The 13,064-nt window shown below is 53.6% G+C and overlaps 1 protein-coding gene across 3 annotated transcripts in view; it reads left to right on the top strand.

Moving 5' to 3' along the window:
* The window catches only part of ZFAND3 (zinc finger AN1-type containing 3), a 296,203-nt gene extending 293,881 nt beyond the window's left edge, over nt 1–2,322 (top strand). For all 3 annotated transcript variants that reach the window (XM_074332881.1, XM_074332882.1, XM_074332883.1), the window contains one exon: nt 2–2,322. In XM_074332881.1, the coding sequence (XP_074188982.1) occupies nt 2–156 (155 nt within the window). In that variant the 3' untranslated portion in view covers nt 157–2,322. The remainder of the gene's footprint in view (nt 1) is intronic.
* Nucleotides 2,323–13,064: the final 10,742 nt, after the last annotated feature.

Genomic DNA, 13,064 nt, shown 5'->3' with positions numbered 1-13,064 from the left:
GGTTACGTGTTCTGCATGTTACACCGCCTCCCCGAGCAGCACGACTGTACGTTTGACCACATGGGCCGCGGCCGAGAGGAAGCCATCATGAAAATGGTGAAACTGGACCGGAAAGTGGGGCGCTCCTGCCAGCGCATTGGGGAGGGGTGCTCCTGAAGCCCGGGCGCGACCGCCACACGACGCTGTTCTTAGCTCACTAATGTTAGCCTTATCTAGGACAAAGTCAGCCAGACACCTTGTACTGGGCACGCGTCAGACGACAGCCAGTCTGTTTCCTTTCTTTAGCCAGCCATCCTGGTACTGTAGTTTAGGGGTTGATGGTGGTTGAAATTGATTTCTGGCTGGTTACTAAGGTGCCTGCTAGCCATTGTATAAAATTAAAACATGAAGAATATTTTTTTTTTTGAGCATGGCTAGTGGATTTAAAACAACACATACCTGTCACTGCTGGAGTCAAACTTATAAAAAGCCTTAAGTGGAAAGTGTTCCAGACGGAGACTCTGAGTGAATGGAGGAGTGGAGGCTGATGTGAAAGTTCCCACGACGCACATGGCTTTGCCAGAAGCTCTGGTTAATGTCCGGCCTTTCACCTCTTCGCTTATCCTTACTCCCAGTAGCCAGGATACCTGATGGCCACGCGTGCCTTGGTCACAGGAGGCTGCTGAGATGCCACGTGGCTGGGCTGGGTGGTGGCCTCGCTCTCCCGCAGAGCTGGAAATGGGGGTGGGGGGCAGGTTCTTAGGAAAATCTTACAAATTTTTTACCTGACTTGCTATGAAAAAACTCTCTCATCATACGAGAAGAGAAACAGTAACCTCACTTTGAAAATTAGCTCCACTCAAGACTAGTCCACATACAAGAACCACCTTTCTACGCAGGACCCCGTGGTCATGAGAAGCGGCCAGGGGCGCCCCCTGACCCACTGGCTCTGGTTTGCTTTTGCCACGTACAGGGATCTGGCAATTGATCAAATAAGGCTAATCGCAGCACAGCAGCTGCAGCTGGGGTCTGCACACTGGCCTCTGCAGCTAGATTTCTATATTGGAGTTTTTTTAAAGACGTTTCATAGCCAACAGGAATCAGTGGAAGAGCTGGGGAGCGCCTGGGCCGCTGCTGCCCGCAGACTCTGCCTCTTCCAGCAGGAGCCTGCTCAGCCCCTGGGGGGGGGGGGGGGCGGAGAGGACGATGGCCCCGCCTCCCATGTCTGCATCCCCTCTGCCCAAGGACCACCAGTCCACATCTGCCACTTAGCACGTTTAGTAAGGGGGGGCAGCGGGCTGCAGCTGTCTAGGACAGTGGTTCGTGGCCCTGGCCCAGCTCCAGGAGACATTGGCTCTGGCAGGTGAGTGGGAGGGCACGGTTTTCAGCCTGTGCCTCTAGACGTGGGCAGAGAGGAGCTCAGCAGCTGCGGTAGCTCAGGCCAGGTGGGGAGGGTGGAGATGGGCCTGGTTGCCCATGTTGGGGATCAGTACCAGTCAGGTGGGGTGGGCGGGGCAGGGGTGAGTGTCCCCAGCCCCTGTCTGACCCAGGTTGGTGGCAGTGGAAGGCTCCTACAGAGGCCGTTTGCATCTGCCCACTCACAGCCTACTGGAGTATTAGCCCAGCAACTTGCCCTTTTATGTCACAGCAATCACTTCAACTCTGTCTGCAAATCAATACCTGTAACTTCAAATGGTATTTGATCCAAAATACTGAAATAGGAAATCATGCTCTTCCCAACCTCCTCCCACCCCACCCCACCCCACCAGAGTGGAATCCGCTGCAAAATCTCCAGCCTTAATTTTTGCTTCAGGACCCAGACCAGTGTCTTGCTCTCGGGCAGCCCAGGGCAGAGGGGCCGGGTCTGCCCGCGTTTACCACTGTTGTCAAGCCACGGCCCTCTGGCCAGTCCATGGCCATCCTCAGTGAGGCGGCGCCTAGGCCCCCACCAAGCTCTGATCCCCAAGAGGCGAGCCCTCCAGCCCTCCTCAGGTCCCACCGGCTTCAGGCAGCGATAGGGAAGCAGGCTCCCTGGGGAGCCCGGCCGCACACAGGGCTCCAAGCCCATGTTCACTTCCTGATGGTAGAGCTGGGGGGAGGGGGGCTTGTTCCCTGGCAGTTATCTGTTCTGTGAAGTTTGTTAAATGTAAGGAAAGCTTAAATTCTTGTATCTTTAAAAGAGAAAATCTTATTTAACCCTTTTGTGTTCTAGATTTACTTACACACATAGCCTAGAGCTCAGTTTTAGTTTTAACATTGTGAAAATATTAAAAGAATCTTGTAACTTTATTCTTTTTTTCTCCTGCTGAAAAAAAAATTAAACCAATCCTATGAAAGTTTGGATTTCTCTGTTTCACCCACTCTCCTGTGTACCACCTACATAACCGATAAAATGGTAAAAGGTCATCCTGGCCAGAGCTGGGGAGAGATGGGGGGCTCTTGTGTGTAGAGAGTCCCTCTGCATTGCCTGGGGGTCGTGAGTCCAGTAAGCGTCCAGGCTAAACAGCCGCTCCCCTGCTCTGTGGGAGGCCGTGGGCCTGGCACGGGACCTGTCTGCTGGACCAGGCCTCTGCTGGCAGCAGGGAGGTTACATAGGGTCCTGGGGGGAGGGGCAGCGTCTGCGGGACCCAAACCGCACCCCAGGAGGGAAGGACCCTGAGGATGGAGGGTGCAATCTCCCTGAAGGGAGGATCAGAATGATGTATTTGCTGTGTGAACTCCTTGGTGCAAAGATACACTTACTACGTCTTACGATGTTTAAAAACATTAGGTGGGGGGGTGACAGGAGTGGCATCCCTCCCACCACCCGTAAGGCAGAAGCACTGGCCTCACAGTGGCCGTGATGATGACGAAGAATCCTCAGGAAGTCAGAGCTGCACGGCGGAGAGCAAGCCACAGCCAGCGGGCAGAGCACGGGGCTGGTGCCCTTGGAGGAGGCGCTGGGACTGCCGGTGGAGCAGGGAGGCTTGTCTGCCAGCAGGAGCCTACGCGGGGAGGACATGGTGGTGGGAACGGAGAGCGCTCTGCGTGGGCAGCAGAGAGGAACCGGAAGCCCCAGGCTGGGGATGTGCTCAGCAAGGCAGTGGCCGGCCACACGCTCAGGGGACTGAGCCCTCTCGCTTCAGAGAAACAAGGACCCCAGACGGGCACCAGAGCAATAGGGACACCCAGGAAAAGTCTGCAGGGGCCTCAGAAAATGGACTCTTTTGCAGCCAGTCTCAAAGCTTCCTGAGAAAGGGCTCCAGAAAAAGGAATAAGCCGAGAAAAATGCAGAAATTCGAGAGTGTTGTGAAGGGATTGCACAGCCGAGGGCCAGGCCCGCAGCGCCCCGTCCACACCCAGCGGGCAGGGCGCCAGGACTGCAGGCGGCTCTGATGGGGCTGAAAGTGTCAACACTTGATTTACACTTCTCTCACGGGGTTTGGATGTAAATCTGAGATAGAAAATTACACAAATAAAAATAGGTAATTTATTGCAAAACAAAAAATCGGAAGGAAGAGGAACCATAGACCCTACATGACTCAGCTATGACTAATACCGACATACAAGTAATGTAAACACATACAAATAATGATGAGTGTTGCTCTGGCAAAAATGGATGATGGAACGCTATTGGGAGACAAAGGAAAGGCTGTGCGTGTGTGTGGAGCACAAAAGGGCTAAGTTCCTGTTCGGAGAGGAAGTCAGTGTCTGAAACAGAAAATTCAAGAGAGCGATACGTTACTTCGAAATAAAATGCAGCAGAAAAAGCTTAAGTCCAGGAATTTTCTTTGGGGTGGGGGATGGAAATGAAGCACTATGATATTTACTACTATTAAGACCGTACACGTGTGTAATGTTAATTTTTAAAATTCACATTAAAAAAGACGGAAGGGGGGTGGCCGGATGGCTCAATTGGTTAGAGCACAAGCTCTTAACAACAGGGTTGCCGGTTCGATTCCCACATGGGCCAGTGAGCTGCCACCTCCACAACTAGATTGCAGACACTGAGCTGCCTCTGAGTTTCTGGAGGTGAAGCCAGATGGCTCGGTTGGTTGGAGTGCAGGCTCTTAACAACAAGGTTGCCGGTTCAATTCCCACATGGGATGGTGGGCTGCAACCAAGATTGAAAATGGCACTGGACTTGGACCTGAACTGCGCCTTCCACAACTAGATTGAAGGACAGCGACTTGGAGCTAATGGGCGCTGGAGAAACACACTGTTCCCCAATATTTCCCGATAAAAATTTTAAAGATGGAAGGGACCAGCCCTGCCACGGTGTTGGGACGCTGAGTCTTAGAAAGCAGCGTGTCCCAGCTCTTCCCAAAATGGGGTTTGTCCAGGTCCCCGGCCCTTGTCCAGGTCCCAGGTTTGGGAAGAGGCAGGTGGCAGGTGTAGCGCAGGCACCGCGCATGACAGACTGACCGCAGGACCTTTCCTAACAGTGCATCTAGGGATTTGGGACTCGCTGCCCCAGTTCATTGTGCACCTTATGTGCTTCCTGAGAAAGAACTGGGTTAATTTTTCCAGGCTGGCCTGGAGGCTCCAGCGTATGTGGGGCTCTGTGCTGCGCTGTCCCCAAGCCCAAAACACCTGCGGTGGATGCTGGCCAGTTCCTGGAGCTTCGCCTTTCCCGTGGCCTAAGTACTGTTCCTTGGGTTTATATATCAGGATGTTTCCCGTCAACTACTGCAGGGGCTTGCGGTGGACAGTGAGCAAGAGCGAGAGGCCCCGGGGCCTGCGGGCTCCGGAGCTGGCTCCTCCACGGACACGCTGCTCCCCCCTCACTGGCTCAGACCTCGCCAGCGCCCAGGCAGCTTCCGGAAAAGGCCTGCAAAATAACACTGACAGGTCACCTTCAGGATGTGCGCGAGAGGGCCTGGCTGGGAAGGGGTGACACGCAGCTGCTGGGCTCAAGGGGGTCTCAGATTTGGGGATTAAGCTGTTGGTGAATGAGATGCTCCCCAGATGCGGGGCTTGTGCTCATGCATGGCCGGCGATGAACCGTCTTGCTGGGTTCACAGACGGGAGGCCAGGCTGGACAAGTGGTCGGCGTGGGGGCTCCTGTTCCACCTCCTCTAGACGTCCCCATGCAGCCCCCCACCCCCAGGTGGGAAGAGCCTTGGCTGCCTGGGGAGTGTGGACATGATGGGGGGGCGGGGCTCTGGGAACAGCAGGGCCACAGGGTCAGGCTGGAGGCTCTGCCACCCCCCTGGGGAGGGGCTTTGGTCTCCACAGGCCCAGGCCCCCCCAGGCAGCAGGAGGAGCTGGGGAGGGTGGCCCCAGACTAGGAAGAGGGATCTGCCCTAGTGACACGGCCCCCGAAAGGAAAGGGGCGGTGACCAGGACACAGCCTGAACGGTGGAAGCTCCTGGCCTACGCCTTTCGAGCCCCATCAGGGCTCCTTCCTGCCCCCAGCCTTGGCCGTGGTGGCTCTTATTCAACACCTGCTATGTGCTCAGCACCATTCCAGGTACTGGGGGTACAGTGGTGACCAAAAACACGGGATGGGGAAAAAATAAAGGAAGTGCAGAGCATATAACAAGAGGACAGATAAGCAATAAAGCGTAAGTGCAAGGGGATAGTTAAGTGCAGGACCTGTGAGAGTTTCTCTGAGCTGGGGACCATCGGGGTGTTTCCCATCAACTACTGTGGGGGATGGGGTCTGCCTTGGGTTTCAAGGACAATAGCTGGGAAGGGAACAAGGGAAGTAGAGGTCAGGGAGGAGGCTACTTGAGAGAAAACCCAGGCGATTGTGTGTGGGGGGGAGGGGGGCGGGCAGAGCTCAGGGAGCAGGGCAGTAGTGAGAAGAGTCAGATTCTGGACTGACTTTGAAGGTGGAGGTGACAGGAGTTCCTGACAGATTGGGTGCGGGAGAGAGAGGGGAGTCCTGGGTGACCTCATGGTTTTGGCCTGAACACCAGGAAGGTGGAGATGTCGTTCACGAGACCCAAGCAGGAGTACAGCTGGGGGTTGGATGGGAGCAGAGGTGCAGACTAGACATCCAGGTGGAAGTGCAGAGAAGACGCCTGTGTATACAGCTCTGGAGCTCAGTGGAGACGTCCTGGCTGGAGGTGTGTGTTTCTGAGTCATCGGCATATAGTTAGTACTTAGAGTCACCAGCCTGGCTGAGGTCACGGAGGGAGGAAAGGAGATGGACGGAACCTGTGCCAGGGACATCGAGTGTTACAAGGTCCCGGGAGTTGAGGAGGACCCGGCAAAGCAGACCGAGAAGCAGCTGCCAGCAAGGGAGGCAGAGACCAAGAACGTGGAGTCCTGACGTGTTTCAGGGAGAAGGGGGTGGCCACCTGTGGGGGTGCTGCTCGGCCGGCATCTGGGGACTGGCCACTGGGTCGGAGAAACCGGGAAGCGTGGCTACCGGAGCCTCCTTCTCAAGGGGTTTTGCTGTAATAGAAACAGAGAATTGGGCAGTAGTGGAGTGGCGAACAGGGGCGAGGGAGTTAATTTTGAAATAAGGAGAAATGACTGTTTTTATACTAATGGAATGACCAGTAGAGAGGGAGAAACAGATGTAGGAGGGAGGGGACAGGTCCAGGGCGGTGCCCAAGATGGACGCACAGGCGCGGGCAGGCAAGTGAAGTGGCCCGGGAAGCTTGGGGACGTTCTCTGTTCTGTTTCCTCCTGGAAGTAGGAGGCAGGGTCATTGGGTGCCTGTGAGGTTGGATGAGGGAGGTGACAGGTTTGATGGAGAGCTGGGGTGGATTTACAGTGAAATGAAGGTTTAGCTGAGGCCCACGGCCCTGCAATGGGCCTTGGCAATGGGTTCACATGTTCCCAGGTTGTATAAAGTTTGCAAGAACGAGACACTTTACCTGCAGTTGGTTGAAACTGGTGCCTCTTTCCATTCCAACTTCCCATCCATCACACATCCTCTTCTGTTGGGTGGTGCTGAGGCCACGTGGGCATTTTGGGGATTTGGCTAAGGGGATGTGCGGGGGGCATACTTAGTTCAGAATTAGTGGGGTATGTTTGTGTGGTTTGCAGTCACTTCCGTGTTTAGTTGGGTTACTGATGGTCATCCTGGGGTCGGGATGGCTTCCAGGGAGACCCCTTCTGCCCACTGCACCCGTCATCCTATGGCTTGAAGGTGCAGGGCCGAGGTTGCTGCAATATGAACGTGTCCTACAGAACCTGGCCCAGAGGGTAGGGGCGTGAGGAGGAGACAAGACTTGCAGTGTATGGAGCCAGACGCTAGTCTGGGGGACATTCCAGCGGTCATCGGATGTGTGACCTTCAAAGAGGAAGACTCGATTCTCATCCCTGCCTGCTCACGACAGACATTTGCTCTCGTTGGGACCACTCAGCCCTGCAGCGATCACAGCCATGGCACCGTCCTTTGTCGGTGCAGAGTAGGAAAGGTCAGGTGTTCTTGCCGTGTCCCAGAGTCTTCGGTTCATACAGGAAAGAAACTCGGTAACTGTTCCCCCAACAGTTCTCAAAAGTTACATATGTGCTGGTGTGAGTTGTGAAGACGAAAGACACTTTTTTCAAATATCAATAATTCAAAACAAATTTTGATCAACCATGCTGGAGGAAAGATTGAGGACTCTTTCTATTGTTACACGATATTATGAAACCTTTATCACGTGAAGGGACGCTCAAGGAGTACAGCCAAAAAGGCAGGGCCCACACACTGCAGAGCTGTGTTACAATTATGACTGTTGTGTCGATATTCTGGATTTGGGGATGTTTGGGTGTTTGTCAACGTTAAAAAATGTGTAATGTGTCACAATTTCTCATTCTTCGTATTCACTTTTGAACCTAATTTTGTAGCCATATTTTTTATTCTTTTTCTTAAAGGGGGGGCACCAAAATACATAAACTTCAGGCCCCATAAAACCTGGGGGGATTGAGGGTATGAAATAGCCACTTAGGGTCACAGTGCTACTCCAGGGGGCCCACAGGTCCTTCCTCTGTCACAGGCTGAGACGAGCTGAGGTCTGCGTGTGTCACCCAGGTAGCTGAGCCCTGAGTACATCAGCTGACAAGACTCTTGATGGAGGAAGCAGGGTGCTGAGTGACGGCCTGGCATAAGCTCCGTGTGGTGTACACACTGGCACTACAGGTAGTGCTGGTCTCGGTGAGTGGATGAGAAAAGTCATGGCGATGTTGTGATTTTGAAACATATCCCTAAATTCTTTGACACTCCTCCCGTCAAAAAGTGGAGCCCCTCCCCTTGAATACTGGCTGGCCGTGGGGACTTGCTTCTAATGACGAGTTTGTCTCCTGACTCCAGGCTTGATCTAAAAGCCATATAATAAGACTTCACCTGGCTGCCTCTTCCCCTGGCTGTCTCTGGAGCGTGGGCCCCAGGAGCTCAGGGCTGACAGGTGAAAAGTGTGGCTAGTCACCTCCACAGGATGTGAGGATCAAAAAATGGAAGGTAACAGGTGTTGGCAAGCGTGAAGAGCGTTTGGACCCTCATGCACAAAAAACGGTGGCCTCTGTAGAAAATGGTCTGGTGGTTCCTCAGAAAGTTAAGCAGAATCACCGTATCGTCCAGCAATTCCACACCCCCCCCCCAAAAAAAAAAGAAAGCAGGGACTCCCATAGGTGCACACACATGTTCGCAGCAGCTCTATTCAAAGTGGCCCCAAAGTGGAAACAGCCCAGGAGCCCTCCAAGGGGTGGATGGGTAAACATGTAGTACACACAGCCTCAAAAAGAGGTAACGTGCTGACCCGCTGTAACAGGGTGACCCTCGAGAACTTGATGCTCAGTGGAGAGTCACACATTATATGATTCCATTCAAAGGAAATGTCTAGAACAGGCAAATCCATAAAGACGGAGCAGATGTGCCGTCACCAGGGCGGGGCACTGAGTGCTTAATGGGTATGAGGTTCCGTTAAGGGAGAGAAAACCTTCTGGACCTACATACATAGAGGTGCTGTTTGTGCAACATTGTAAATGTACTAAATGCCACTGAATTGCTCACTTAAAACGGCAAGTTTTATGTTATGTGAATCTCAACCTCAATTGAAAAAAAGCCTGGCTGCCCTGATACCGCCATGCTCAGAGCGGGGCGAGAGCCCAGACGAGCCCTCGTCCCCAGGCACTCGCCAACGCGTGCAGCATTGCTGATTAAAATGGGTTCTTCTAGTCCCACCAAAGGCACAGCCCAGCCAGGCTCTGTTACCCCAACACCCTAAACCCAGCGCTCCCATCAGTTTACCTGCTGGGGCTTCCCCACAGCAGCTACAAAAGCTTTGCCCCAGGGCCCTGCCCACCCCAAAGGGACCCCACCCCTGAAGTGGGGTGCTCACGGGTGATGACTCAACATGCTTGGAAGGGCGTTCATTCCACAGGGCACCTGGAAAAGGTGGGAGAGGTGTGGCCAGGAGGGGAGCCGAGGGGGCAGCTATGGAGGAACTGAGGCTTGGGGGCAAAGGACCTGACGATGAAATGGGGTTTTAGAACTATTTCTGGAGACAGAACGGCCTAAAGACTGCTTTAGGCCAGTGTAATGATGTTAGCAGATAATCGGAACAGCTGACATTTATCACACATGTGCTCCATGCCGGCCCCTATCCCAGGGGCCTTCCACACACGTGTTTTCTCCTTACAGTCCTGTGGTGTATTACTATTGGCTCCATTTGACAGATGAGAAAACTGAGGCTAGGGAAGTGCCGGCCCTCACAGCCCACACGTGCCTGCCTGAGCCGTGCTGCTTCTCTACACATAATACAAGAGCTGCTGAGCTGGGCCCGGGAAAGGGAAACCTGCACATTTCCTCCTCTGCCTCTGGACCCGCCTCACAGACACGTGGCCACTTGTGAATCGTACGTGTGTGTCTGAAGATGTGTGTCTTCCGTTTTGTTGTATATCGTGTTCTATGTGTAAATGTCAAATCAAGCCCACCATGGTTTTAGGCAATTCCTTCTACTGCTTATCTTTCACCATTTCCTGAGTTTCTGCCATCCCCACCTTATTTTCAATTCTGGTTTGGTTTTTTTGTTTGTTTTTTGTTTTTTTTCCCCAAATGATACAATTTTTTGGTCATTGCTTGTGAGTTAGAGGGAGGGGAAGGCAACAGTGTATGCTCATTGTACCGCATTTGCACATGTTACATTTTAGTCGAGACTGCCAGTTGCCCTCCTAACTATTAATAGCAGTCTGCCATCTTGAATTAAAAGTCCAAGACTTTAGATCTTTAAAATTTAAATAGATGAAACAAGTAGAATATACTGGAAGCTTTGCAGTCCCAGATAGGTGAATGGACAGTGAAATGTGTGGCCACTTCAGAAGAGTTTATCCTTCCAAGTCCTGGGCATGTATACCCTGGGTACAGATATTGCAAGATTCCACTATGGTCATTGGTGGGGAAATCTTGTCACTGGAGAAAACACTAAGTCTTAGAGGCAGCAAAAGCTGTTCCTACAGCCTGACTCCAATCCCCAGCAAAATGAAAGAGCGATGTGTCAGAAGGATTGTAAACATTTGAGAAAGGAAAGTGTGGATCCCAGCTGCCCACATGTAGGCTCACTACCAGCCTCAGGGACTGTCCCAAAGGTGGTCAATTCCAGAAAACCTGAATCCACAGTCAGACCTCAGCCGTCATCTTACTGACCTGCTCTCCCTCTGGGCTGTCACCACCGGCTGTCCAGGCACATGCTGTCCGGTCTCTCAGCCGCCTTCGCTGTCCCTTCCCACCTCCCCAGGCTTTACCCGCTGGAGGCGCCAGGGCTCAGCCTGGGACCTGTCTCCCAGTTCGGTGATTTCTTCCTGGCTCCATAAACACCGGTGAGCCCCAGTTCTACCCTCGGCCCAGACCTTGGCCCTCTGCTCCAGGCTAGGTTCCCAGCTGCTCACATGTCCGGTTAGCGTTCCTCCAAAGGCTGTCAACCAGACGCAGTGGCGCATTTCAGCAGGCAGCCCAGGTCAACCTGTAGGGCCAGGTGTGCATGTGGCTTTTTATCAAGTTCCCAGGTTATTCTTACGCAAGGCAGAGCCTGCGGACTGCTGTCCTAGCCCTCATGTCCAACTTGTAGAAACAAAAACATGCTCTGCCCTGCTGGGACGGCAACAGCACTTTCCACACCACTCTCAGAAAGAAACGGAAACCCAATTTACACCCTGAGCCAAACTGAAATTACCAGGGACAACCTGACTCATTCTGGTTCCCATATAATAAAAGCTTGAATATTTCCCACAGAGACTCCCGCTGTTAAGACACTTTTATCCCTAACTTTTGCTCAGCTGAAGTGAAAAGATAAGTCATGACCTCTGGGGCTAGGATAAGAGAGAAATCTCTCTTTTTCCATCACAGACATGCTAGTGTGAACTTGACCATTTGTAAAGTTTGTGTTATTTTCCTTAAATACTTGGGTTTCTTGTTTGGTGAGCTGGTCCTTCTCTCTGTTTGATAAACCCAGCACGTCTGGAACTGACCTGCCCCCAGCCAGCTCCTGCAATCCTGGTACCACCTAGAGTCCACTGACCCTGATTTGGCTTTTCCTCTCACCGCCACATCCACGAATCCCATTGGCCCTTCCTGCACAACAGACAGCACCACCTCTGTGGCTCACCTGGTCCAGGTGTCACTGTTTCTCCCTGGATGGCTGCAACAGCCCCCACCCCCCTACTGCTCCCTGCGTCCCCACTTCTGCCTACAGGAATTCTCTCCTCAGCAGCCTGAGTGAGCCTGTTAGAGAGTGAGTCAGATCACAGCCACCCTGCCTAGAAACTTCCACTGGCTCCCATCTCAGAGAAGAGCCCAGCATCCCTAACACTCCAGGGTCGCCCTGCCCACAGCCCATCCCACTCACCTCATCTCCCACCCACTGCCCTGCAGGGAAGGGCCTTCCCCGCTCTCCTCCCTCTTCTGGGAAAGGTCTCCTTGTGGGGCCTTGAGTCTCGGTCCTTCACCCTCAGGGTTTGCCCAGCTGTCACCTGGGAAGCTTCTCTGGACTTCCGATTTCTACCTGCAGATCAGCACACGGGGCCTGGGCCACATTTACACACACGTGTGTTGTTGGTGACTTCCCTCTGGAATGTAAGAGCCACGAAGGCAGGACTTTAGTGTTTTGTCCACTTTGATCATTGCTATGTCCCCAGCACTTAGGAAATGGCCTGGCCTGGCATGTGCTCAGCCGGCTGCGCTGAGCGGTGGGTGTGGTGGGCCGGGCGGTGGCTGCAGCTCGAGGGGGCGGGGGGGGGTATGGATGGCAAAGCCCTGCGCTCTCCAGATTTGGTTTTGCCTCGGTGGACACTTACATCAACCAACGGTTGCACTGTCAGTTCTGGCAGATCACAGGTCAGAGGGTAAGCGCACGTGACGATGCCTAAATCAAGTTTCGAAATGGCCTTGACATCAGGCCCCACTGCCAGGCTGAAACCACCAGATGGAAGTTAACGAAGAGAAACATCAAGTCTTGGGTTTAGGCTCAGAAAAGAAACGACACTGAATGGTAACACCTGCCTGATTCAGGCTGTTTGAAGTGAGCTCAGTAGGCCGAGATCGGAGGTGGCCAACTGCCTACTCGTGTCAGTGCAGCACGGCACAGACCCTGCATGGCACCGCGGAGCTGCGGCCATCGTATCACGCTGAGGCCACAGGCGAAGGAGAGACGGCTGCATAAGAGAGAGCTGAGGAGTGCGACCCCCAGAGCCTGGACTTGTGAGCTGGTCACGCAGAAAAACATGGCAGCTGGGGTTGAACTCAGAGCAGGAGAAATGACAAGGGAAGTGGACCTGGGTTCATAGTGATGGAATTTTCTTCCCACCAAAAAATGCCATTGAATAAGCCACCTCAGGTGGAGAGAGTGTGACAGGGAAGTCTCAGTGCACAGGAGCCTGGACTCTGCTCTGAGCTGTGGTCCCACATTCTGTCCTAGGACAGGTCAGCCCTCTGCCTCGCTGTCCACACGGGGACACGTGACGCCCAGCCGACTTCACAGGGCTGTGTGGGGACGGAAAGTGACAGCACTTACTTGGGTGCTGTCTGCCTCCACACCCAGAAGCAGAGCAAGGGGGGCGGACAGGCACCCCATCCATGCCCTGGGGCTGGCGGGAGGGATGGGTAGTCAGTGTCCACAGGAGGGGACTGCAGACGGGCCGTGGAGGGAGGGACGACACGAATGCAGACA

The sequence above is a fragment of the Rhinolophus sinicus genome, linkage group LG05, assembly GCF_036562045.2.
Source record: "Rhinolophus sinicus isolate RSC01 linkage group LG05, ASM3656204v1, whole genome shotgun sequence".
NCBI lineage: Eukaryota > Metazoa > Chordata > Mammalia > Chiroptera > Rhinolophidae > Rhinolophus > Rhinolophus sinicus.
Note: the sequence above shows the minus strand (reverse complement) of the source record. Positions and strands in the feature narration are given on the sequence as shown.